The sequence below is a fragment of the Ochlerotatus camptorhynchus genome, unplaced genomic scaffold, assembly GCF_037179485.1.
Source record: "Ochlerotatus camptorhynchus isolate MF236.1 unplaced genomic scaffold, CSIRO-AGI_Acam_v1.1 ptg000471l, whole genome shotgun sequence".
Taxonomy (NCBI): domain Eukaryota; kingdom Metazoa; phylum Arthropoda; class Insecta; order Diptera; family Culicidae; genus Ochlerotatus; species Ochlerotatus camptorhynchus.
The window spans coordinates 112,748-136,222 of record NW_027040957.1 but is presented as its reverse complement, the minus strand read 5'-3'; the positions used below and the strand labels follow the sequence as shown (position 1 = coordinate 136,222).

At 39.6% G+C, this 23,475-nt stretch overlaps 1 protein-coding gene across 1 annotated transcript in view; it reads right to left on the bottom strand.

The window, feature by feature from the left end:
- LOC135712331 (cardioacceleratory peptide receptor-like) overlaps positions 1 to 23,475 on the bottom strand; it is a 109,526-nt gene that overhangs the window by 3,663 nt on the left and 82,388 nt on the right. Inside the window, exons 4-7 of the mRNA XM_065235304.1 lie at positions 10,609 to 10,806; positions 10,416 to 10,511; positions 10,180 to 10,344; positions 9,809 to 10,100 (exon numbers count right to left, since the gene is read on the bottom strand). Of these exons, the coding sequence (XP_065091376.1) occupies positions 9,809 to 10,100; positions 10,180 to 10,344; positions 10,416 to 10,511; positions 10,609 to 10,806 (751 nt within the window). The remainder of the gene's footprint in view (positions 1 to 9,808; positions 10,101 to 10,179; positions 10,345 to 10,415; positions 10,512 to 10,608; positions 10,807 to 23,475) is intronic.

Sequence of the window (23,475 nt, the reverse complement as noted above, 5' to 3'; positions counted from 1 at the left end):
GTACTCGTGCATAATCTGCCATAGCTGATTTCGATTTATTGTGTCATATGCGGATTTGAAATCGATGACAAATGATGTGTGGGCACGTTGTATTCGCGGCATTTCTGCAGAACCTGCCGAATCGTGAAAATTTGGTCCGTGGTAGCGCGGGCACCCATGAATCCCGTCTGGTATTGCCCCACGAACTCTGTTGCAAATGGTGACAGGCGGCGGCATAGAATTTGGGAGAGTACCTTGTAGGCGGCGCTCAGCAGTGTCATCGTGCGGTAGTTGCAGCAATCCAACTTGTCGCCCTTTTTGTAGATTGAGCATACAACACCTTCCATCGACTCCTCCGGTAATATCTCCTCCTCCCAAATCCTGGCAATTACCCAGTGCAGCAGAGCGCCAGCAGCCAGTGCTTCACCACCGTATTTTAAAAGCTCACTTGATAGTTGATCTACACCAGTTGCTTTGTTGTTCTTCAGCCGACCGATCTCCTCCTCAACTTCTTGAAGATCAGGGGCCGGTAGCCTGTCGTCTTCTGCGCGTGCTGCAAGGTATGTTGCCGTGCCACCTCCGTTTTCTACTGCTTCACCGTTGAGGTGCTCGTTATAGTACTGCTTCCACCTCTCAATCACCACACACTCGTTCGTGAGAAGGTTACCGTCCAAGTCCTTGCACATATCGGCTTGCGGCACGTAGCCTTTACGCGAACTATTTAGCTTCTCATAGAACTTCCGTGTGTCGTTTACGCGGTACAGATTTTCCATCGCCTCGCGATCTCGATTTTCCTGCTGACGCTTCTTCCTTCGGAAAACCGAGTTTTGTCTGTTCCGCGCTTGTCTTTATCGCTCCACATTCAATCTCGTGCGGTGTAGCAGCATTCTCGCCCGTGCAGCATTCTCGCCCGTGCTGCATTCTTCTCCTCTACTAACAGTTTGCATTCGCCGTCAAACCAGTCATTTCTTCGGTCCGGGATTGCAGTACCTAGTGCCGCTGCAGCAGTACTACCTATGGTGGAACGGATTTCCCTCCAGCCATCTTCAAGTGAAGCTGCGCGAAGCTGCTCTTCCGTGGGTAGTGCAACTTCCAGCTGCTGCGCGTAGTCCTGGGCAACTCCGGTGTCCCGTAGTTGCTCAATGTTGGGTCGCGGCGTTCGACTTCGACGGGTGTTATGAACCATCGAGAGTTTTGAGCGCATGCATACTGCAACTAGGTAGTGGTCCGAATCTATGTTCGCACTGCGGTACGTGCGGACGTTGATAATGTCGGAGAAGAATTTCCCGTCGATTAGAACGTGATCGATTTGGTTTTCTGTGTGTTGGTCAGGTGATCTCCAGGTGGCTTTGTGGATATCCTTGCGGGGGAAAAAGGTACTTCGAACTACCATACCCCGAGAGGCTGCAAAGTTCACGCATCGTTGGCCGTTGTCGTTCGATACGGCATGCAGGCTGTTTGGCCCGATTGCCGGTCTATACATTGCCTCCCGTCCTACCTGAGCGTTCATGTCGCCGATGACGATTTTGACGTCCCGTTGCGAACAGCCGTCGTACACCTGCTTTAGCTGCGCATAGAACACTTCTTTCTCGTCGTGGGGTCTCCCTTCGTGTGGGCAGTGCACGTTGGTGATGCTGTAGTTGAAGAAACGGCCCTTAATCCTCAACTTGCACATCCTCGCGTTGATCGGCTGCCAACCAATCACGCGTTGGCGCATCTTACCCAGCACTACAAAGCCGGTTCCCAGCTCGTTGTTCGTGCCACAGCTCTGGTAGAAAGTAGCCGCTCGATGCCCGCTTTTCCATACCTTTTGTCCCGTCCAGCAAAGTTCCTGCAGTGCTACGACTTCGAAGTTGCGTGGTTGAAGTTCATCATAGATTAACCTATCACAGCCCGGGAAGCCGAGCGATTTGCAGTTCCATGTTCCGAGTTTCCAATCGTAGTCCTTACTTCGTTGCGTAGGTCTGTGCCGATTTTTTCCGATTCGTATTTCTTTCTTCAGTATTTGCAACTTTATGTTTTTCCCAGGGCGGCTTGTTGGGCCTGTCCCAACCCCCTGTCTCGCCGGGGGACCATCGTGCACAGCTCTGTTTAGAGTCCCACGCTGGCACTAGGACGGTGATCAGCCGCTCTTAACATGGAGAACAGACGCCGTTTTGAGCCGCACCTCCATGGTGAACAGACGCTCGGGTTTGGTGAAGCATTTCCTCTATCGCCGTACTATGGTTACCGTGCCAGTGTGTGCGTCGCACCTCTTCACTTTGCTATTGCCGAACTGGCATTATTGCCCAGGCTACGCCACCCTGCTGTGTCCATGTTTTAGCTGGTAGTCTTTTGTTATCATATGACTCGGGGCGGCGTGAAGTAGGAACTTGTGAGGACCAGGGTAGGTATATCGCTCCTTCCAGGTTGTCAACTCACCATTTTGTAGCCCATGTCACCATTACACCTCATCAAAAGACTTTATGAAGTTCAACTGATTAACTGATGGTATTTGAAATAATTCCTAGTCGATCTGATATCTTCAGAGAATATCTGCGAAGCGTGAATTGAATTGTTGAACAGTTGAAGATCTTCAGAATACCTCATCAACCTGAAGCCTAGGCAAATTATTCAAAGGATTAATGGAGATTTTTGATCAACTGAAAGTCTTTGGATAAATTCCTGGTCAACCTTAATGGAGATGTTTGATCATCTGAAGGCCTTTGAAATAATTCTTGGTCATCTTGATATCTTGAGAGAATATCTTCAGAGACATTAGTTGAATGGTTGGTCAGTTGATGTTCTTCTGAATCAACCTGATGTCTTGAAAAATATCCAATGGATTTTATCTAGATGGTCTTCGGCACAAATTCTGATCAATCTAACAATTTGAGAGAATACTTTAACGAGGCTCCCCAAGTAACCAAAAGTTCCGCATTCAACGATAAATCTCAATTCCAATTTCCATAAAGTTCAATTAAAGTTCCGACAGAACTTTCAAGTTCCATAAAGTTCAAATAAAGTTCCTACCGAGCTTGCAAGTTCCATAGCTACTTTAGAAGCTACAGAAAGCACACGAAGAACTTCAGGCTCCAAAAAGTTCCAATGCGTACTCCTAGCAACTTGAAGTTCAAAAAAAGTTCCAAAAGCATCCCAAGCACTACTTAGGAACTTCAGGCAAGGCTGAAAACATGGCCACAACAAAGTTCCGAACAAGTCCCCAGCGAAACTTCTTAGCAACTTTAAAGTATCTTAAAAGTTCCCTACGGAACTTTTTAGCAACTTGACAGTTTCTAAAAAGGTCCATGATAGCCAACATTCTTTAAACAGCTCCAATCATGCTACTCATGATCAATACACGTTTATACCTACCTTTAGAAATAACTTTCATAAGGACCTGACTTTAGAATTAACTTTCATAAAAGTGCGAACTAAATTTAAAATTGGTGAAGAAGATAAAAACATATTTAAACTTATTTTCTAAAAGTTCCAAACAAGTTCCGCCTGAAGCTGCTTATAATGCTCTTCAATTATGGTACTTGAACTTTCAAGTTCTTATAACGACTTAAAATGAGGCTGCTTAGAATTCTATAGACCACCTTGAACCAAGCTGCTTAAGCCACAAATAGTCTTTTATCAGAAATTGTGGTTACTTGGGTCGGTAGCTCAGTGATTAGCGTTTCTACTTGCTGAGTAGATAGTTGGGAGGCTTACCCCTTTCGTTGCAATTTTTCCTATGCCTTATTCCATCCCCACTAGATTTAAATTGCAAACAGTCTGCTGCTTTTACTGATTGCATCACTTACCACAGTGAATCCTGATCTTAAAAATAACCTTACCCACTAACACAACTATCCTTTCCGTGGCAATTGTGGAGATGCAGAGGTAAACACGGTATCCAGTAACAACGATTGTCAAACTAATCATCCTTCCCCTCTCCAAAGACCGCGAGGACGTGGCCAGCGTCGGTACTGATGTATGGTTCTCTGTGCAATTTCCCTAGTTCTGATCAGTAACGGAGTAGCAACTACAGCGTTCATGGTCTTTTTTAAAAATGTAAAAAATCTAACAATTCGAGTGAATATCTAAGGCTTATGATTTGAATAATTGGACAGTCGAAAATGTTCAGAATTAAACTGAAGTCTTGAAAAAAAAAATCAAAAGCATTTTTTTCTGAAGCTTAACTCACTTTAATATATTCCATGTTGAAGCACAACAAGGAACTTCAGGGAAGTTCACATAATTTACTACAATGTAACAGAACTTCCGAAAAGTTCACAGAAGTTCCGTTAAGTTTTCAGAACTTTTGACAAGTTTCCAGAACTTTCGTCAAGTTCACAGATTTTTTCTCAAGTTTATCACCTATATTCTTGTTTTCGTTCAAACCGTATTTTCCATACAATTTTTTTTTCTTTCTGTATGGATAATACGGTTCAAACGAAAACAAGAATATGAGTATATATAACTTCCTACTAGTTTATAGATCTTCCAATAAAGATACTTAACTGCCACTAAGTTTATAAACTTCTGCCGTGTTTATAGAACTTCTAATAAAGATACTTAACTTCCGACATTGCACCAGGTTCCCTGAACTTACAACTTCCGACAATTTCATAGAATTTTCGACAGGTTTACTGAATTTCCAACTGGTTAATGGAAGTTCTGACAAGTCACAGATTGCATAGAACTTCCGACAAGTTTACAGAACTACCGGCAAGGTCACAATACTTCCGGCAACTCCCCAGAACTTTTAAAAAGTTCACAGATCTTTAACCAAGTATCCAGAACATCCTACAAGTTCATATAACTTCTTTCACAGATCTTTGGACAAGTTCACATAATTTTTGGCAGGTACTTCCGACATGTTCATAGATTTTCCGAGAAATTCTTAGAACTTCCAACAGGTTCACCAAAATTCCGACAATTTCACAGAATTTCCGGAAAGTTCACAAAATGTTTGACAAGTTCGTAGATCTTCCAACAAATTCATGAAACTTACACCAAGTTCACTTATCTTCCTACAATTTCACTTTCAGAAAAGTTCACAGAACAACCTAAAAATTTACATAATTTTTGACAGGTTCACTGCACTTCCGACATATTCATAGAACTTTCGACAAGTTCACAGAGCTCCAGCACTTTTAAGAATCTCTCTTTTCTTTCCATTTTTCTTTGCAAGCATCTCGGTTCAGCATCCCCTTCACCTGTTGATAGAACTAGAATTTTCACAGGACTTTAGAGAAATTAATAGAATTTCACTTTTGCGATGTTCATAGAAGCCCGAGCGAGCAGTCCATAGATCTTCCAAGCAGTTAATAAGACTTCCGAGCTGTTCATAGAGCTTAAACAAAAGTCTCATAGATCTTTCGAACGGTTCATAGAACTTTCATGATGTTGATACTACTTCCGAAATGTTCATATATCTTCTTTTTTTTTCCTTGATTTGTTTTCCGTCGATCTTTTTTCCATGCTGAGCACCAATGCTACCGACGCCAGGGAGACAGCTCCCACACCTGGGCTCTCCCTACCTATCGACCCATGAACTCATGAACCTGGACCAACGGATTTACTTTCCTTCCGAAGGAAGGAGTGATTAGAGATGTTATACCTCAGAACATCCTGGCGGCACCGACTGGGATTGAACCCAGGCCTGTTGGGGTGAGAGGTGATCACGCTTACCTCTACACCACTGGCGCCGCTCATATATCTTCTGAAATGTGTTATTATTTTTATTGTTTATATTACTGAACTTCCAATTAGTTAGTAGAGTTAACGATATGTTCTTATAACTTCCGATGTTATAAGGACATCAAACCAGTTCATAGAACATAGAACTGCAGTTTTCAGGACTTTCGAGAAATTCATACAATTTTCTAAATGTTTGTAGAACTTCCGAGCAGCTCACAGAACTTTCGAGTAGTTCACAGAACATAAGAGCAGATGAGCATGAAACTTCCGCAGAGATGAGCATGGAACTTCCAAGATGATCACAGAACTTCCCAGCAATTCATAGAATTTACAAGCAGTTCATAAACTTCCGAGCTGTTCATAGAGCTTAAACAAAAGTCTCATAGAACTTTCGAGATGTTCATAGAGCTTCCGAGCAGTTTATAGAGCTTCTGAACAGTTCATAGAACTTCCGAGGTGTTTATAGAACTTTCGAGATGTTCATAAAACTTCCGTCAAGTTACCAACCCCCAACGCGATTCGAAATCTCAGCTTTTTTCTCGTTTCCGTTTTATCTGTTTCCCCATGGTTTCCCCTTTACCATAGACTCAAACCAATTTTGTGTCGCTATAAAATCGTTCCGTGTGAACACCACCGTCACGCAACAATCGCTCATAAAAAGTTGGTCGTAAGAAACGCAGTGTGTGTTAGGGGGAAGCTTACCACCGACAAACCGGCATGACACTTAATTCTGACTTATGCCCGAAAATCGTAAACGGCCGATTTAAACGTGCAGTGATTCGAACCATAGGATTTTTTTATCGAGATAAAAATAATTTGTCCAGAATAGATCAGACACGAACCAATTCATAAATGTTTCATGCAGGTTCATGGCTTGGCTAAATATTTCCCACGAACACGGAGTCAGACGTCAGCAGTGTGCTTTGGTCAGAAATACCATTGTTTTTGCTATGGTCCATCATGTCGGTTTGTCGGTGAGCTTACCGCAAAAAAAGAACATTCCTTTTAGGTACGTTTTGATACTTCTAAAAATATAGGAAAAACATATCAAAAGTCCATGCATATTAGTTTTTTTCCTTAGATCATGAAATAACCTGAATTAATCAACCTATGGTGAGATCTTCACCCTTCTTACGTATTGATTTTATGTATCGTATGACAGTTTTTCCCATAAAGGGAAGAGGAATCTTCCGGAACATGTTCGGATATGTCTAATGTGATCCTAGGTACTTGAAATGACCACCAGAGTCTGTTTTTCTCATTTACCCTCACACGCACTGACAACCGCTTTAACCCAGTGTAGATTAATTGCGTTTGTTTTGAAAATCTTCGTTGTCAACGTAAGAGCGAAATGAACAAATTAGATCATTATCCATCCACGAATACGCGTTTGTTGATATTCATCAACGCTTGAGTTTCCAACCCAGAATTGTCAAAATTGGAAACAATCCTCAAAAGCAAAAAAATCAAGTTCATTTTGCCATAAATGAATGCCCGACATTCAGCCAGAAAACTTACTACTTCTTCAAAGCATCTTCCAAATAAGCTTCAAAATATTTTTTTTTATCAAACCAGTGCCAACATTTCAAAGGGGCGTAATTGCTTTTGTAAACAATGACTTTAGCCGTCAATTTCTCGCGAATGAAATCTTACCTCTCCAAAATAACAATTCTAGCTGGTAGAGGAAACATTCCTCTACCTGCTGGTATCATTATTTTTCATGAGTGAGTTTTTATTCGTGAGAAATCGACGGCTAAAGCCATTGTTTACAAATGCAATTACGCCCCTTTGAAATGATGGCACTGAAATGTTAAAATCAGTCATATATTTCTGTAATACGCGTCCGGGGTTTAAGTCTTACATTACTACTTACATTTTTTTATTAACTACTAATGTTAAATCAAATATCAAAAATCCATCATCACCATCGTGGCGAACAAAATACTTTTTGCAGTGCTACAATAAAGGCTGATTAAAAGGAAATTGATATGCTCCTCGCGCGCCGCTAGCACGCCTCTAGTGATGGGAATCAAAAATCTTTGACAGAGGTTTGTTACACTTCTATAGAGAACAACTGGTGCAAGTTTGATCAAAGTAGTCGATCGCGTTCAGAAATAACGTCAAAAGGAACCTGAAAAAAGAAAATATATTGCGTAAAATCCGGAGTGGTCCGGTTCCAAGCTGGCTAAAGTGCTGAAGATGAAAAAAAAAACAGTTTTTCGAGTGCTCAAAACCTACAAGGCAACTCTGCATGTGGAAAGGAATTAGCGGACCTACGAAAAAACTGGAACAAGGGATCGTCAGCTGCGCAGCTAGGTGTTGAGATGCCCAACCCGGCCTTTCGATCCGAGATGTGATTAGAAGGCACAACGCCAACTTTCAAACGGTGCGGAACATCCTTGCCAGGGAAGGATACAAGTTGTACAAAGCCAGTAAACATCCGAATCGGCACATGAAGCAGAATTCCGTGGGCAAAAACCGTGCAAGGCTCTTGTACGACCGTGTTTTGACGAAACACAAGGGCTTCACTTTGATCGTTGACGAAACATACGTCAAACTCGATTTTAAGCAGCTGCCCGGTCAAAAGTTTTACATTGCGACTGGACGTGGGGATGTGCCGGGAAGATTCAAGTTCGTGTTTGACGACAAGTTCGCGAAGAAGGCCATGATTTGGCAAACGATTTGCAGTTGTGGCCTGAAAACGGAACCATTCGTCACATCCTTGACGATGGCATCCCAAGTTTACATCGAAGAATGCCTGAAAAAGCGTGTATTTCCGTTCGTCAAGATTGTTCGAAAAAAGTGATTTTATGTACGGTTGAGATACATAACAACCGCCTTGTTCTATTGTATATTTACCCATTTACCATTGATTGTTTTGTGAAAACAATACATTCTATGGTTATTTTATCGTTGTGGACAGTACAATTTACTTTAAGTACAATAAATTCTATTGTATTGTTACAATACATTTCATTGTACCTCTATCGTTCTTTTTTTACGGGTGGGCAATTTCAAAGCAGCGACTTCGACGAAGCGGCGGGGCAGTCAAGGACATCCGCCAAATGCGGGAAAAATGGAAGAAATGCGTCGATTCCATGTCTGTTTCCATTGCGCGGGCGCTGATGGGCTCCATCAAGAGGAAGGTTCGAGATTTCGTTCGAACTGAAGAAATATAACCATCTAATGCTGTTATTTTGAAGTTTTAATAAAAGCACTGTAAAGCAACCATTAATGGACTTTTTTAACTTAATGAATCACAAATAAGAGGGCTTTTTGTGCATACCAATTTACTTTAAGTCAGCCTTTAATTATTAAAAAGTCATTATGACAACTATCCTTACAAAATAATCCGTTAGAGATAACTTCGTCAAGATACATAATTTGTCAATTCACAAAAAAAAAAAACATATTGGATAACTGTTCAAAAGAAAGTTTTACCGTGGGAAATGCAGTGTCTTTTAAATTCTGTAAGTGTTGCTGAAGTCAAGAAATGTGGTGTTTTTATTTCAACCACGTTTCTAGTATTATATCTATGAATGTCACTTCCTCGTTCAATTCGGTAACACAAATATCGAGGCAGGAAACCGTTAAATACTTTAAAAATGAACACCTTAGTCAAACATACAATTCTTTGCTTCACCGACAACCATTGCAAGGCGTCTAGGCGAATCTATTACATCCCAATATCAAACGCATTATTTTATTCTGCAAGCGCTGTAATCTCAATATTTGCGTTTCATTGGCCAGAAATAAAATGGAAGGGCAAAAGTCTAGATGAGAAGAGATGATTTATTTGTATAGCTGTATTTTACTGGCAATAGTTAAATAATTTTTCAGTCGACATAGAATTCCATACTTCTTGGCAATGTCAATGTGAGGTAGATTGAATCAACTCACTTCAACCGCGTAATCTCAACTTTAGTGAGCGTTTATCAGCCAGCTTTATTGAAATCTTAGGAAGCCGCTAAACTGTAGATAATGTGCCATGTAGAAATGGCAGTCGAAATGTTTAGGGTAGTTGGACTAATTGTAAATTATTGGACTATACAGAAGAACTGAAATTGATTTGCAAGTATTGGCAGGACATATCTATCGTAAAACCAACAGACAAATGTGACCTTGGACAACAGTCAAATAGTTGAATGACATCACTTACTTGATCATTCGACAGACTTGTGTTGAGAAGAGACAGTAAATCAGTGGATTGGCAGCCGAATTCAGCGGTGCCAGACTTTGGATGAACGTTGCAATCGCAATGTTGGTTTGGGTGTTCGGAATCTGGCCAAACACTTGCAACAGGTCAAACACTATGTACGGCGACCAGCAGAGTACGAATACTATCACTATTACAATAGTCATCTTGACCGTTTTTACTTTTGCCTTTGGAATGATGCCCCGTGAGCTGGCTCTCCTGCTGGCCAAATCGGCAATTCCATTTCGAGTTCGATCTGCAATAAGATTAAAAGTGAGTGGAAAATAGTGCACAATTCGAGAGTAATTGCACTCCAGTTGTATGTGAGTCCATACCGATTGGTCCCATAATTGCTCCCTTGGCCCAAATTGTCTTGACGATGATTGCATAACATGCTGAGATGATCAGTGCTGGCAAAACAAAGAGCGAGCTGGCAACCCAACACATGTACACTTGCCACCGCCAGGGATCGACCAAATCAATCCAGCACTGCTTTCTTCCTGTAAATATGTCACCACAGATTGAAAATCCGATGAGTTCATTATTGTGGAACAGGAAATTGGATGCTCACCCTGTATGGATTTTTCCTGATAGAGATAGAAAATAGGAAGCGAGAAAAGCGCACTTAAACTCCAAGCTGCAGCAACCAACCGACGAGCGCGATTCCCTGAAATATGGGAACATTCAAGCAAATAGGATTAATATCATCCCGTGCTGCTAGCACTTGGAACAATTTATTTTTGAAGCTAAACACAGCAACTCACAGCATCCGGAGAAGTTCATGGGATGTGTGATGGCGTCGTACCGGTCGATGCTCAGAGCCACCAGCACGTAGGTGGATGCGTAGGTGACACTAGCTTGAACGAACCGAATGGCTTTGCACGCAATGTTTCCGGCCTTCCAGGATACTGTCATCCGCCAAATAATATCTGTCAACACGCTGAGTAAACCCACGCATAAATCTGAAATGGGAAAATAGAGTAAAAAGCAATCATGATAGGCAAATGTCGATTGTATTACGTTACAGTTGACATGGGTGCGATGAAATCAATCGAAAAATAATTATCTACTCTCTGCAGGAAGGAGTAAATTCGCTCGTACCATTGACAGAAGCATGCTGCGTCGATTCGCACATCAATGAACCTTCATGGTGATTGATTGAAAATGTACAATATTCACACTATCCGAGCAAAGCTGGAGATCAAATTGAAATCAAAATTTGCTGTTATTTCCATAATTTTCATCATAACTACAATTTTCGATTTCAATTTGATCTCATCTTGGTTGACTTAAAGGTTAACACAGCAAAATTGAAAGCAACAGTTTACACTGTTGCATCAAACGGAAAACTAATATTGCATTCAATTAAATCAATTTGATTACTGTTTATGCATTCATAATATTTAACTGAATACGGGCTTGGCGTGAATGGTTAGCATGCATGCTTCTCACGCTGAAAGACTGGATATCAAATTTCACCCCAGATAAGTCACGAATAACCTCAAATGTGTCCTCAAATTTCGATAGGAGCTGCAAACTTCAATATCGATTTCCTATCATTTTGTTGCTCGGGTGCCTTTTTTTCGCAATGTTCTCTGATTCTCGAAATCCCCATCGAAAATTTATTTTGCATACAATCAGCACATTTGCTTATAACAAAGCCTGGTCCGAAGCACTTTCATTAAAAAAAAATATTGGTTTTTGGCTCATTTTCAACTTGAAACGGTCATAACTCACCAAATAACTGTAAAACAAACTTCATATAATTTTTTTTTGGCTTTTGTATGGTATGAAGACTAATTTATCTGAAGATAGTAGGTGCCTTAAATGCTCGATAAAAATGATATATAGTACATAAAAGTTTAACTGACTTGCTCCAAAATAAACATTCCCATTGCACAAATATGGTAATTCAAACTGTAACTTCACTTCTGGACGATGGCATTGCAAAATGCATGATGGGACAAACTGCCCCAAGCAACAATTGTTGTTTTATTGATGTTTTATAGCAGTTGATAGAACCAAATTATAAAACCTTCACTGACGACCACATTGCTTTAACAACCTCCTGACAACCGCTATACAGCCATGTCATGACCAATTGGCCCAGTTTTAATGCAATAATTAAAACTTGATATCCGAACTACCTTACGAGCATAGGTTTTATGTCTGTTTTATCACACTCTACACGAGGTTGTTAAAAATGAAAACATAAACCTCCTCCAGGTCAGAAAGTTTTAACAACGTTTTGATGACTACCATACAACTTGTTACAACCGCATAAATCGCTAATGAAGAATTTAATAAAAAATGATACGCAAAACATTTTGACAACCTTGAGGTTTTTGGATAATAGTTAATATTGAGAAATATTTTACTGTGGTTTTATTCTTTTGATGTTTGATGTGAAATCATGATCCTTGTCAGTTGGTAATAATAGCTGATATTATTGTATATTGAAAATAAGACGACTTTATTACATTTTTTAACCAATCTGTATATGCTTCACAGAATGCCGTGCAATATTTATGGTGATTATTATACCAAATAGGAGCTTAATGTAGTGCGCCATATGAATACTAAAATAAAGGGATATTTTTAATTTGTCTACATTAGCACCATGCGTTAAAGAGTCATTAAAAGATTATCTATTTAGTTCAAAACTGTTACTACTGTTGAACATATCAGTCACAGTCACAAATTAATTAATTATATATAGATGTATGTTAGTGTTTTATCGCCTATTATTTAAAGCGTAATATGTAATAATACACAGTATGAATGTGTGAAATTTTCTGATACGGTGACATTTTTTTCGATATAACGTGCTGCTCCTAAAAATTGCCTCAATATAACATATTCTCCTAGATTGGAATTCTAAAGCATAACATAAACCTAATGGTTGTATCTCAGCATTTCATAGTCCAACTTGAAAGCATTAAGTTATATGTTAGCTTTATAGCTAGCTTTCTGGTTTTATTCGGTACAGCGAATCAAAACAAAACAAAACCCATGGCAACCTGTCAAAAAGTCAACATTACAAGCGATCCTCCTATTTTCTCTTGTAATCAAGATGTATGAAATGCTTATTGGATCCACTAAAAGCTTGTTCAATACAAGGTTTAGTGCCGTGAGGCCAATACTGGCCATCTCCAACCGGATTTAGTGAAAGGGTCTGCGTTGTTTTAAGAAGGGTTCATGGATCTTTCAGAATTGTATCGGAAAGCCGCTTGTTCAATATTTTTAAGAGCTCCTTCACCGCACTGTGCCTTATGTTATATGAGGGAGTTCATAACTGTAGATCCTCCAGGAGTTTCATATTGGCAATCATCTCATCTTCATCGTGTTCAAAAGCACTGAAGGGGTTTTCATTTCATGTTTCTGGATAGAATTGTTTTTTTTTTATATTGGTAACAATTTTCAGAGTATTTTTTGTTATTGTTGAAGTACCCGAGTAGCACACTTCCACTACAATAAGGTGCAGCAACTTGTTTATGACTGAAATAAGTCGTATAGAAGTTTCCACAACCGATTAGAGACAAGCGTGCTACTAGGGTATGTTTCTTATCTGTGAATCTTTGGCCTCTGATAAAGATGATAGTTGTAATGAGTCTGTAATGAAGGTCTAAGGCTGCTTCAAGTTTTATATCGGTCATGAAAAGTATGCCATAAAACATAATTGTATGTTTTGTTTTGGATTTATTCTGCAGTTATAAGTAGTGATACAGAATCACCTTACAGCTAAGATTAAAACTATGAAGTCTGAGTTTTAATTTAGTAGTCATAAAACAGTTTTATAGACGACTTGACGTCCTGATTTTATGACAAGCACACAAAACCGTAATACAACCACAGACTGCAAGGGATGCTACGATAAAACAATGCCAACATAAGTTTTTAAAAGGTAAATCTTTGAAATTCATACCAATTTCTTGTGGCTAAAATTCATAAGTGGTTCTTATGGAATTTGTACGTTCTTTTGCCTCAGTGTATGATCAGTGAATCCAAACACATAAAGCACCAAACGATACAGGACAAACGGTTGCTACGACTACAATGAGAAAAACTCACTCCGTAACATAGCTCGATCGGAGTGGTAGAAGGATAATGATATATTGCTTGTCTGCTTTGTTTCAATATAAATGGATGAGGACATAGCTTGATCTGAATCGAGAAAAGAAATACACTGGGGCAAAAGAACGTAAGAATTCCAAAAGAACCACTTATGAATTTTACCCACAAGAAATCGGTATGAATTTCAAAGATTTGGCTTTTAAAAAAATTTGGAAGATGAGATTACGGGTCATGTTTCTAGACCACTCGTCTGTCAACGCTTGGGAAAATGGAATGGCCAAAGGAGTTCCATGTTAGACGAAAAATTGTCATAAATCGTGCTTATGAAATTCCAATGTGTCGTTCAATTTGCCTCAGTGTAGCAAAAAAATCCTATTAACACACACATCTTAGGCTTTTTTTTTCGTTAAGCAGCTTGTCAACAATTTACTCGTTTTCTTTTACCGCCCGAGTGAGTTGTGTCGCACGGGCTGCTTACCATGAATAAAAAAGGAAGAAGATTATATCATTATTGCTTTCCACTATTGCTTCATTATCATTCTGTTCGTTGATCGCTTGTCATTTTGTTATTTGGAGATATTTTTGATTCCTTGGGTATGATACCTTTATTTGGTATGCTCAAATAAATACCAAAATAACAGAACCTGACCATTTAGTTGGATTGGTTTTAAAAGACCTTTTAAATAACAAATTATGGTATTCTGACATCAAGGCAGCTCCCACACGTGAACCCTACCTATCGACCCATCAACTCATGAACCGGAGACCAACGGCTTTACTTCCCTTCCGAAGGAAGACGTGATCAGAGATGTTATGCCTCAGAACATCCCGGTGGCGCCGACTGGGATTGAACCCAGGCCTGCTGGGGTGAGAGGCAATCACGCTTATCACTACACCACAGGCACCGTTCTATCGACACAATCCCGTAGGCATTGGATTGTTGCAAATAAAATGAGAGCACTGCTGGACAACTGTCATTGAAGTTGTTCAAAACATTACGTGCTGTTCGACTGTATATTCACGAACATCCTCTAATTGATTTTTTTTTAATCTTTGTTTGAGAGATTTTTAGCCATAGGCTCTAATTGAATATACCAAAGGCACTCGAACTAGCAGTTCACTTCAGTTCACTTATAGATTTAAATCCGAAATGCAGGTTCTAGAATGGGCTTGAGAGAAAGAGGCAGCTAATCAGACCCCATTAGTACCCTTAATTCAAATAATGATGCAACTCACACAAAACAAATTACAGAAGTCATATTCATCATCCTCTACATTCGATCTGCAACAATGTTCCCCACCGGTTCCAACTCTTTCCGGCCGCTGATAGACCGCTGCTTTTCACATCACGAAAGCTAGGCTTCTGTTCTGCCATTGAGGGCATTAAAAACCCCTAATACACAGGACTTTTATTATCCTATGAACACGAGAAAAAATTTGCATACTCGCCACATGCCGTGTCATCCCCAATCGGCTGTCGAATGAATACTATGAATTTTAGTTTCATCCACAACCGATCAGATACATGTAGAATCAGGTCTAATCAGTTACCATGGGATAGTAACCACAGCTACATTTATGGGAGCATTTTTTCTTCACATACGTCCGACGGCGGTAGTATTTTTCGATGCTATTTTTATTTTTAAACATTGCATTCCTCCTTGGTTGCCACTAGACTGATTTATCCTAGCGATTTCAAAATAAAACATTCAAGGTGTCAGAATGGGTATGTTAAAAACAATCTCAGTTTGCTCTATGACCGGCACAATCGGCGCACCTGGGGTACACCTGCGGTACATCTGCGGCACATCTGTGGCACACCTGTGGCACACCTGCGGCACACCTGCGGCACACCTGTGGCACACTTGTGGCACACCTGCGGCACACCTGCGATAAACCTGCGACACACCTGCGACACATATGTGGCACACCTTAGGCACACATACGGCATACTTGTGGCACACCTGTGGCATACTTGTGGCACACTGACAAAAAAGATGACCCAAGATTGCTAAAAAAAGATTTTTTTCTCGATTCGTCAAAACCATCGGCGTTACTAAGGGGGGCTACTGCTACAGGATTAATGTATCCTCCTATTGAATTGCTTCTACAATTACTTTTTTTTCCTAGTATTTTCCTTACACATCAAAATTGTTCGCTAACTGCCTAATTGAGAAATTCTTAAAATAAATTTAGGATTTTTCCTTATTTTCGCCAATAGTCAAAGTTACTGCAAATTTTCATCAATTCGACTTATAAAAAGTTGGAGTTGTGTGTCTCTGCACTCAAATTTGGTATGTTTGCATGAGTGTCTGATGTTTAAAAAATGCTTCAGTACACAATCAAAAGAAATTAAAAACACAATTAATCAATACAGATCTAAACATTCAATGGCCAAACAAAATTGTTTGGAAGTAAATTTTGATACTATCGGAGACTTTAGAGTAAAGTTTTTAAATGCCCTATTGTTATCGGCCTATTGGGTTTCAAAAGAGTAAGAGACAACGATTTTAGACTTTTACACGTCGTTTGCGTTTAGTAAATATTCATAAGGACAATAATTTTGCATGAACCGGAAGTCGCCATCTTCGATTCTAAAATAGCATCCAAAATCTATGTTTGGCGTTTTCATGCTTTTTTGGGTTTGAGATTTTTGTCTTCTAGCAAACCGGAAGTGGCCATTTTTAGTGCCATATTTTATATTAGATTCTAAAATATCGTCATAAATCTATTTTAGGGCTCTAGACGACTTCTTCGTTAAGGTGACTGATTTGTTTGCAAGTCGGAAGACGCCATCTTCGATACCAAAAGGACGTCGGACATCTTTGTGATCCATCTTAAAGCACCCATATTGTAAGGTATATTTCACTAGTTCGTCAACCGGAAGTTTTCATCTTGCATTCCACTATAGCACATAACATATGTGGAACTGCAGAAGCTGACTCAAAGCTGACCCCTTTTTTTTTTGCCTCAGTGGTATAACTGCCATAGTTGGGCATCGATCTGTCAAAAGAAAATTTTCGTGATATCGACACTGAGCATTCCTAAGGACCAATGTCGAAAACATAAATAATGGCTTCTTTCGTAAATGTCCCGTACGTCAAAGTCAATCCAAGTAAGCCACTAATTTTATCGGATAGGAGGACTCTTTTGTACACAATCATGGTGTTGGTTTTCTTGAGTGAGTTTTCATTTTCGAGAAATTCACGCAAAAAGTAATTGTTTACGTTTGCAGCATTGGCCCTTATGAAAGTAAGCATTGACGTTGACGGCGACTCTGCAACTCTTTACTCTTGGTAAAATCCCATAAGCATCTGACAATCTATGCATGAAAGCTAGCGGGCTTTGTCTTATCTCTTCATTCCTCCAGCAAGCCGCCGTTTCCTCACGCAAAGATTGACAGAATCATATGGGTTTTTCATAGGAGTGAAAGGGTAAGGAAATGTTCACCAAGTTTCACGCACGGACTGATGTCTGCTTATGGGATTTTACCATAGGAGTGAAGAGTTACAGAGTGACCGAAGAGGGGAATTAGCAGTAGTTACGTTAATGCGTTATGATATGTAAACAGCTGAGGCCCAGATAATTTTTCGTCTCTTTTGTTCCTCCCCTGTTAAAATGCTTGACGGAGTTTGACGTGTGGGCATTCCTTTTTCGACTAGTTCGACAGGGGGCTTCTCAAAAGATGTTTAACTAATATTTTCAAGTCGGTTAGAAGCCAATCAAGAACGTTGTTATTCAGTAATATCAACAATCAATACGAAACTAACGATTTTAAATTAGCTCACTACTTGACTAGCCTATTGGTCCCAAGCAAACGAATAACGTACCCCATTCTAGTCGAAATTCTAGTACTACACAATGTTTGTATTGATTCGCTATGAAAGTTTGACAGATAAAATAAGGAGTTAGTAGATTTTCCTATGTTTCGAGGGGTGAATCGATTAGCTTGGGACCGACGATAGTACCAGAGCTGAGCCAAAAAGTTGAGCACGTTTTTTCGGGACCTACTAGTCTTAGAGTTACCTCTATGGTAATAATGCCTATTTACAGATGCAATATTTCTTCGTCTCTTCGATCTTTTTGGTTTGCATTGGATTCATTACGGAAATTATGTTAATTGCATGTAAATTAATTCAAACAATTCGAAAATTTGATAATTGCGTCGAATAGGTGTGAAACTATCATTATGTCTGTGGTATGTTGAAATATTGTTAACTGTGCTTTTAGTGAGTCAACTTATTATTACAGCACGAAATATCCAGTTGATGCATATTAACGATTATTTTCGTTAGTAAATAGTGCTTAACTTTGATACATCTAGCTGGGAGTCCTACCCTGGGACCTTAGCCATAGTGGTCGATTTTTTTTTTTAGACTGTGTGTAGCTCTTCCTTTGCCTTTTGATCAACAAGGATCAACCTTACCATTTATTTTTAAAGAAATTTTCCTATTTACTACAGTTGTTCTGTGTGAATCAAGGTGATGAATTTGTTAAAGTTAGTTATATAATTATAAATAAAGCACATAAATGGTTAAGGAAATAGTAAGACATGAGTTCAGGAGCGCTAGGAACACATATAATTATAAACCACGGTAGAATTATTTAAAATAATTGACAAGCCCCTTGATCCCCTTTCTCATTTTACAGCTGGTTAAATCAATTTTACAGATCGATGTCCATCTATACCACTTGAAATCAATGGGGTCGATTTTTGTTGATCGAGTTCCACATATGTTATGTGACTATAGTGTCAAATATCTATCCTGAAATACTCATGTTGACTTCCTGAAGAATTCTTCCGAAGGCAGCATCTTCCTAACAGGGGTTGTTTTTTACTACACTCGCTTCGTTGTCGTGCGCGGCAGTCTTTTTGTATTCTTACTCTCATACTCTACCGTCGTATCTCTTACACAATATAAACGGTAGAACAACATTCGAACAAAAAGAAAATTATCAAATAACTATAACATGACATGTGTGATTTCTTCTAATTTTTCAATTTGGAGTAAATTAAACCATTTCTGATCAGAAATTTTATTACTCTAGGACATCGTTTCTTGCTATTTTCAGAATTCACACATACACGACATCAGGAGCTCTTATTACGAGAAAAAACTAGAATACATACATTCGTGACAGTCTTCGGCGACAATGTCGTATGCCAGAGCCTGTCATATGATATTTTGGTTTGATACTTTAATTTGATAGCTTGTTTTGCAAGTGTCGTAAGCAAAGGCAGTCGATTATCACAGAAAATTAGTCGAATACGGTAACCGCTTTCAAGACTGCTTCCTACACACTCATTCTAGCTCGGTAAAATCTCCAACAGTCGATTTTCTCGGCATTTACTTTAGCTGATATAAAGGGCGAACACGAAATTATTGCGACACCGAAAATGTCATGCCAATTTTCTTATAATGTTTAGAATCAAACCAAAATTTTAGGGTAGTTTTATACATATAGTTACTTCAAAAATCAAAAGAAAAGTTAATCGATGGAGCCTTGAGTGTAAAATTGAACGCATTTTCGCTTGATGCCCTCCATCAAAGTCTTTACAGTGTCATCCGGTACCAGTTTCTCAGTTTTTTTTTTCCATTTTCTTAACATGTCCTTCTCGTCTTTGACTGTCTTCTTGCTCTTCCGAAGTTCCCGCTTCAATATTGCCCAGTACTGCTCAACCGGGCGCAGCTCCGGACAGTTTGGCGGATTCATGTCCTTTGGAACAAAATGGACAGAATTGGCCTCATACCACTCCAGGACACTTTTAGAATAGTGGCATGATGCCAAATCTGGCCAAAATAGCGGAGCTTCGTCGTGCTGCTGCAAGAACGGCAAAAGGCGCTTCTCGAGGCACTCAGATTTGTAGATCTCGCCATTTACTGTGCCCTTTGTCACGAAAGGCTCACTCCTCAGTCCGCAAGAGCAGATGGCCTGCCAAATGAGATATTTGGAGGTGAACTTCGACATTTTCTTCTTCTTAAATTTGTCGTCCACATCGAACTTGCTCTTGCCGGTGAAAAACTCCAACCCCGGAATTTGCTTAAAATCGGCTTTTATATACGTTTCGTCGTCCATCACACAGCAGCCATATTTTGTCAGCATCTTCTCGTAGAGCTTCCGTGCCCGAGTTTTAGCCGTCGATTGTTGCCGCTCATCGCGGTTTGGGAAGTTCTTTACCTTGTATGTATGTAGTCCAGCTCTCTTCTTTGCATTCTGGACGTAGCTCTGCGACATGCCGATCTTTTTAGCCAAATCACGGCTTGAGACGTTGGGATTTGCTTTAATCATCCGCTTCACCTTTCCGTCCGTCTTTTTGTTCTCCGGTTCCGGTTTTCTTCCAGCTCCTTTGCCGTGGTCCAACGTCAACCGCTCCTGGAGCCGCTTCAACACTCTGGAGACGGTTGAATGGTGAATGTTCAACATTTTTCCCAACTGCCGGTGCGACAGGTCAGGAAATTCCAGGTGTTTGGAAAGAATTTGTTCTCTCAACTCGCGTTGGTTCACCTCCATTTTCGTTGAATCGAAAAACACGACTTCGAGTTTGACAGCATGTACACAATACACATCAATGAGAAAGTGTGTAAAATTTGGTTGATTTTTACCCAATGGTAAAAAAGTTATGCCCTGTTGAATGTGTCGCAATAATTTCGTGTTCGCCCTTTATCTGTAAAATATCTGTTTGTTAGCAGAATCTAATTTGTTAGCTGAATCTCAGAAATTGTTTACTGAATCTCAGCAAATTAATTTGCAGAACTACTCGGCTGTTGGAACTCTGGCCAAAAAAAAAAATTGTTGATTGATCTCCAGATATAGCACATACAGGAAGTTTGCATAAACACTGACGCAGCGTAGTGAAAGAATTCTGAACTAATCTGCTCACCATTAGGATTGTTTTGGTAATTTATAAACCTTGCCGAAGACAGTAACATGCTAGATGCTCACGATATGAAGATGTAGCTTATACAGGAACTCCATATGCACACTAGCGCCGCGTAGTGAGTGAACTAATTTATCAATTTTCAGAACGGACTTGCTCATAAAATTACATTATTACTGTCTTATATTTAAAGTTAAAGGAACTGGAGGAGATTTACAATTTTTTGGATGGGAAAAGGGAGAAGGAGGTTTGAAATGTGGTTTACGATACAAATATTTAATTAATCCTTACACATGAAATTATTTCCATTCCTCTTGAAAACAAACATTGAAAAAAAAACCCCACACGTACAAAATACAAACTAAACACAAGGTTAATATTATTAAAGTAGACATATATGAGTTTAATAAACTCAAGATCGCGTCTAGCCAAAATATCCCGAACTGGAATATTAGGTTGTCATTAGCTGTCAGGTTAGGAATCATAAAATGTGATCTGACTCCACGATACTCCGCACAAGACCAAAGGATGTGATCCGCGTCCTGGTAACCTTGTCCAATGATTGCACTTGCCACACAATAGTTCCAATGCAAAAATAATACAGGCTTAGAAAGCTCTCAAATAACAACTGCGGAAGTGTTCAAAAAACATTATATTGACGGCTGGCGTAAAGTCCCAGTGAGGACATAGTAAAGCCAAAAATGAAGAAGAATCTTGAATGATGGATACCACTTTTGACATTAAAAATGAAAACGGGATAATTGTACCACACCATCTCCTAATTATGCAATCGATGGCAGGCAAAAAGTTCTGTAGCGACCGCCTGGATACAAGTAACTCTTTGCAAAGAAACACCAACGGCTAAGTGCTACAACCGAGCTCTCTGTTATTGTTGGTTGTGCAACAAAGCGGTACATAATCTCGCTCGACGGCTATAACTAAAGGAATCGTACAGCCATAAATCGATAGTAGATTCATACATCTATCATAACTGTGTCTTATTTCCACCCACGACGAATCGGCCACGAGAAGTTGCAATTCGCCATCCGTTCAACGTTGTAAGAATGTGGAATATTAGAAGCAAGCAAAGACGCCCAGCTTTTACGGTCTGCTGTAAAGCGATCAGTGGAGTGTACGAATTTTCGAAGTAACTGTTTGCGATTCGGAGAAGGGATTTCCGTCCGCCAGCCATCGTCACCGTCTTAGTCTTGGCCGGATGGTATCATCATCGCTTATGATGCGATGATCTTTTGTTTTTATATATTTGCTATTTGTTCCGAAACCTGGCTCCCGCCTTTATCTTCCAGTTTAGTTGAGAATCATTGTTGATTTGTTGTTTTATTGCCACTCAAATTTATTGCCACTGTTGGCTTAATTTGTCGGGATGCTCCGGATATGAGTTTCAATCGCTCCCAGAAAGACAAAGTGAAACAAGTGGTTAAGAGCAGCAAACAAAAAAGAATGCTCTAGAAGATTGCATTTTTGTAGCTTTAAGCTATCTGACCATACGTATAAAACTCAACAGCTTGTTTTACATGCATCAAATTAGTTTGAGCTTTTGCAATGTATGGAATGTGTAGGTACACAAGGAAACCACGAAGAGTTTAGCATGCAATTTGGCTCCAACATGGTTAAATATGCTTTGGAATCAAATAAGTTGTTTTATAGATAGCTGAAACCGTTGAGTGAAGGAATACTTTTAACTTGATTAATTTTCTAGAAATTAACCTTGTTCACAAAAGCAGTCCGGTACTTTGAAATATTTGTACTGAACCAAAGGATAACATTTATCTCATGAAATTATCACGAAACACAGTGAACAACATAGTGAACAGAGCTTCATCAGGTTTTACTGCATTTGATGAACGCATCTCTTTCCGGTATCGCACAGATCTCCCTGATTTAATCTTACTTTAAGAAGAAATAGGTCAAACAGAGAAGATTGCTGAAGTTTGACATTATTTAGCTGTGAGTTTTTTTTTTCGGCGTCCCACGAAACGAATGAAGGCCAAAGAAGAAACGCTGCGTAGAAACAATAATCGCCTCGGAAGAAAGGCACGAGCAATGAATACTAATGATGCTCTTAATGATTTTCCCTTTTTTTTTGTAATGTATATAAACGGGAAGTGATGCACTTATTGTCTTATCCTTTAGGCAAGGACGATGGAAATATTGCGGGAAAATGCGTGAAAATAGGACACCACTGACTGTGTGGAGGGATTCTGCGCTCCAACATAAATAAAGTTTAGTTTTTTTTTTATGTCGTTGGCACTTCTTCGAATAAAAAAAATCCACCATCATGTGTTGGATGGACGTGGCAAGCAAACTGTGGCACGACGGACAATGTCCGATTTATCGTATGTAGTCCCCCATCTATACAGGGAGCGAACGGAAGCTAGTGAAAAACTGACGAAATGGAGTTGTGATGGAACATTTTTCATTGAAAGATTTACTGATTTTTTTCTGATTCCCTTGAACGTCATCACCAGTTCGATGGCATGTCGACACACTTTCACCGTACAATGCTTTTCATCCCAGCTACGATGGTGGTAATTTAGTTGAAAATTGAATAACATTGCAGGCATACAATATATGCAAGGAAATGGTTTACATTGAGATAAAAACGATTTTTGAGCATGGATGGTTTTTTATCGCAGGCAACGAAAAAGAGTGTTTG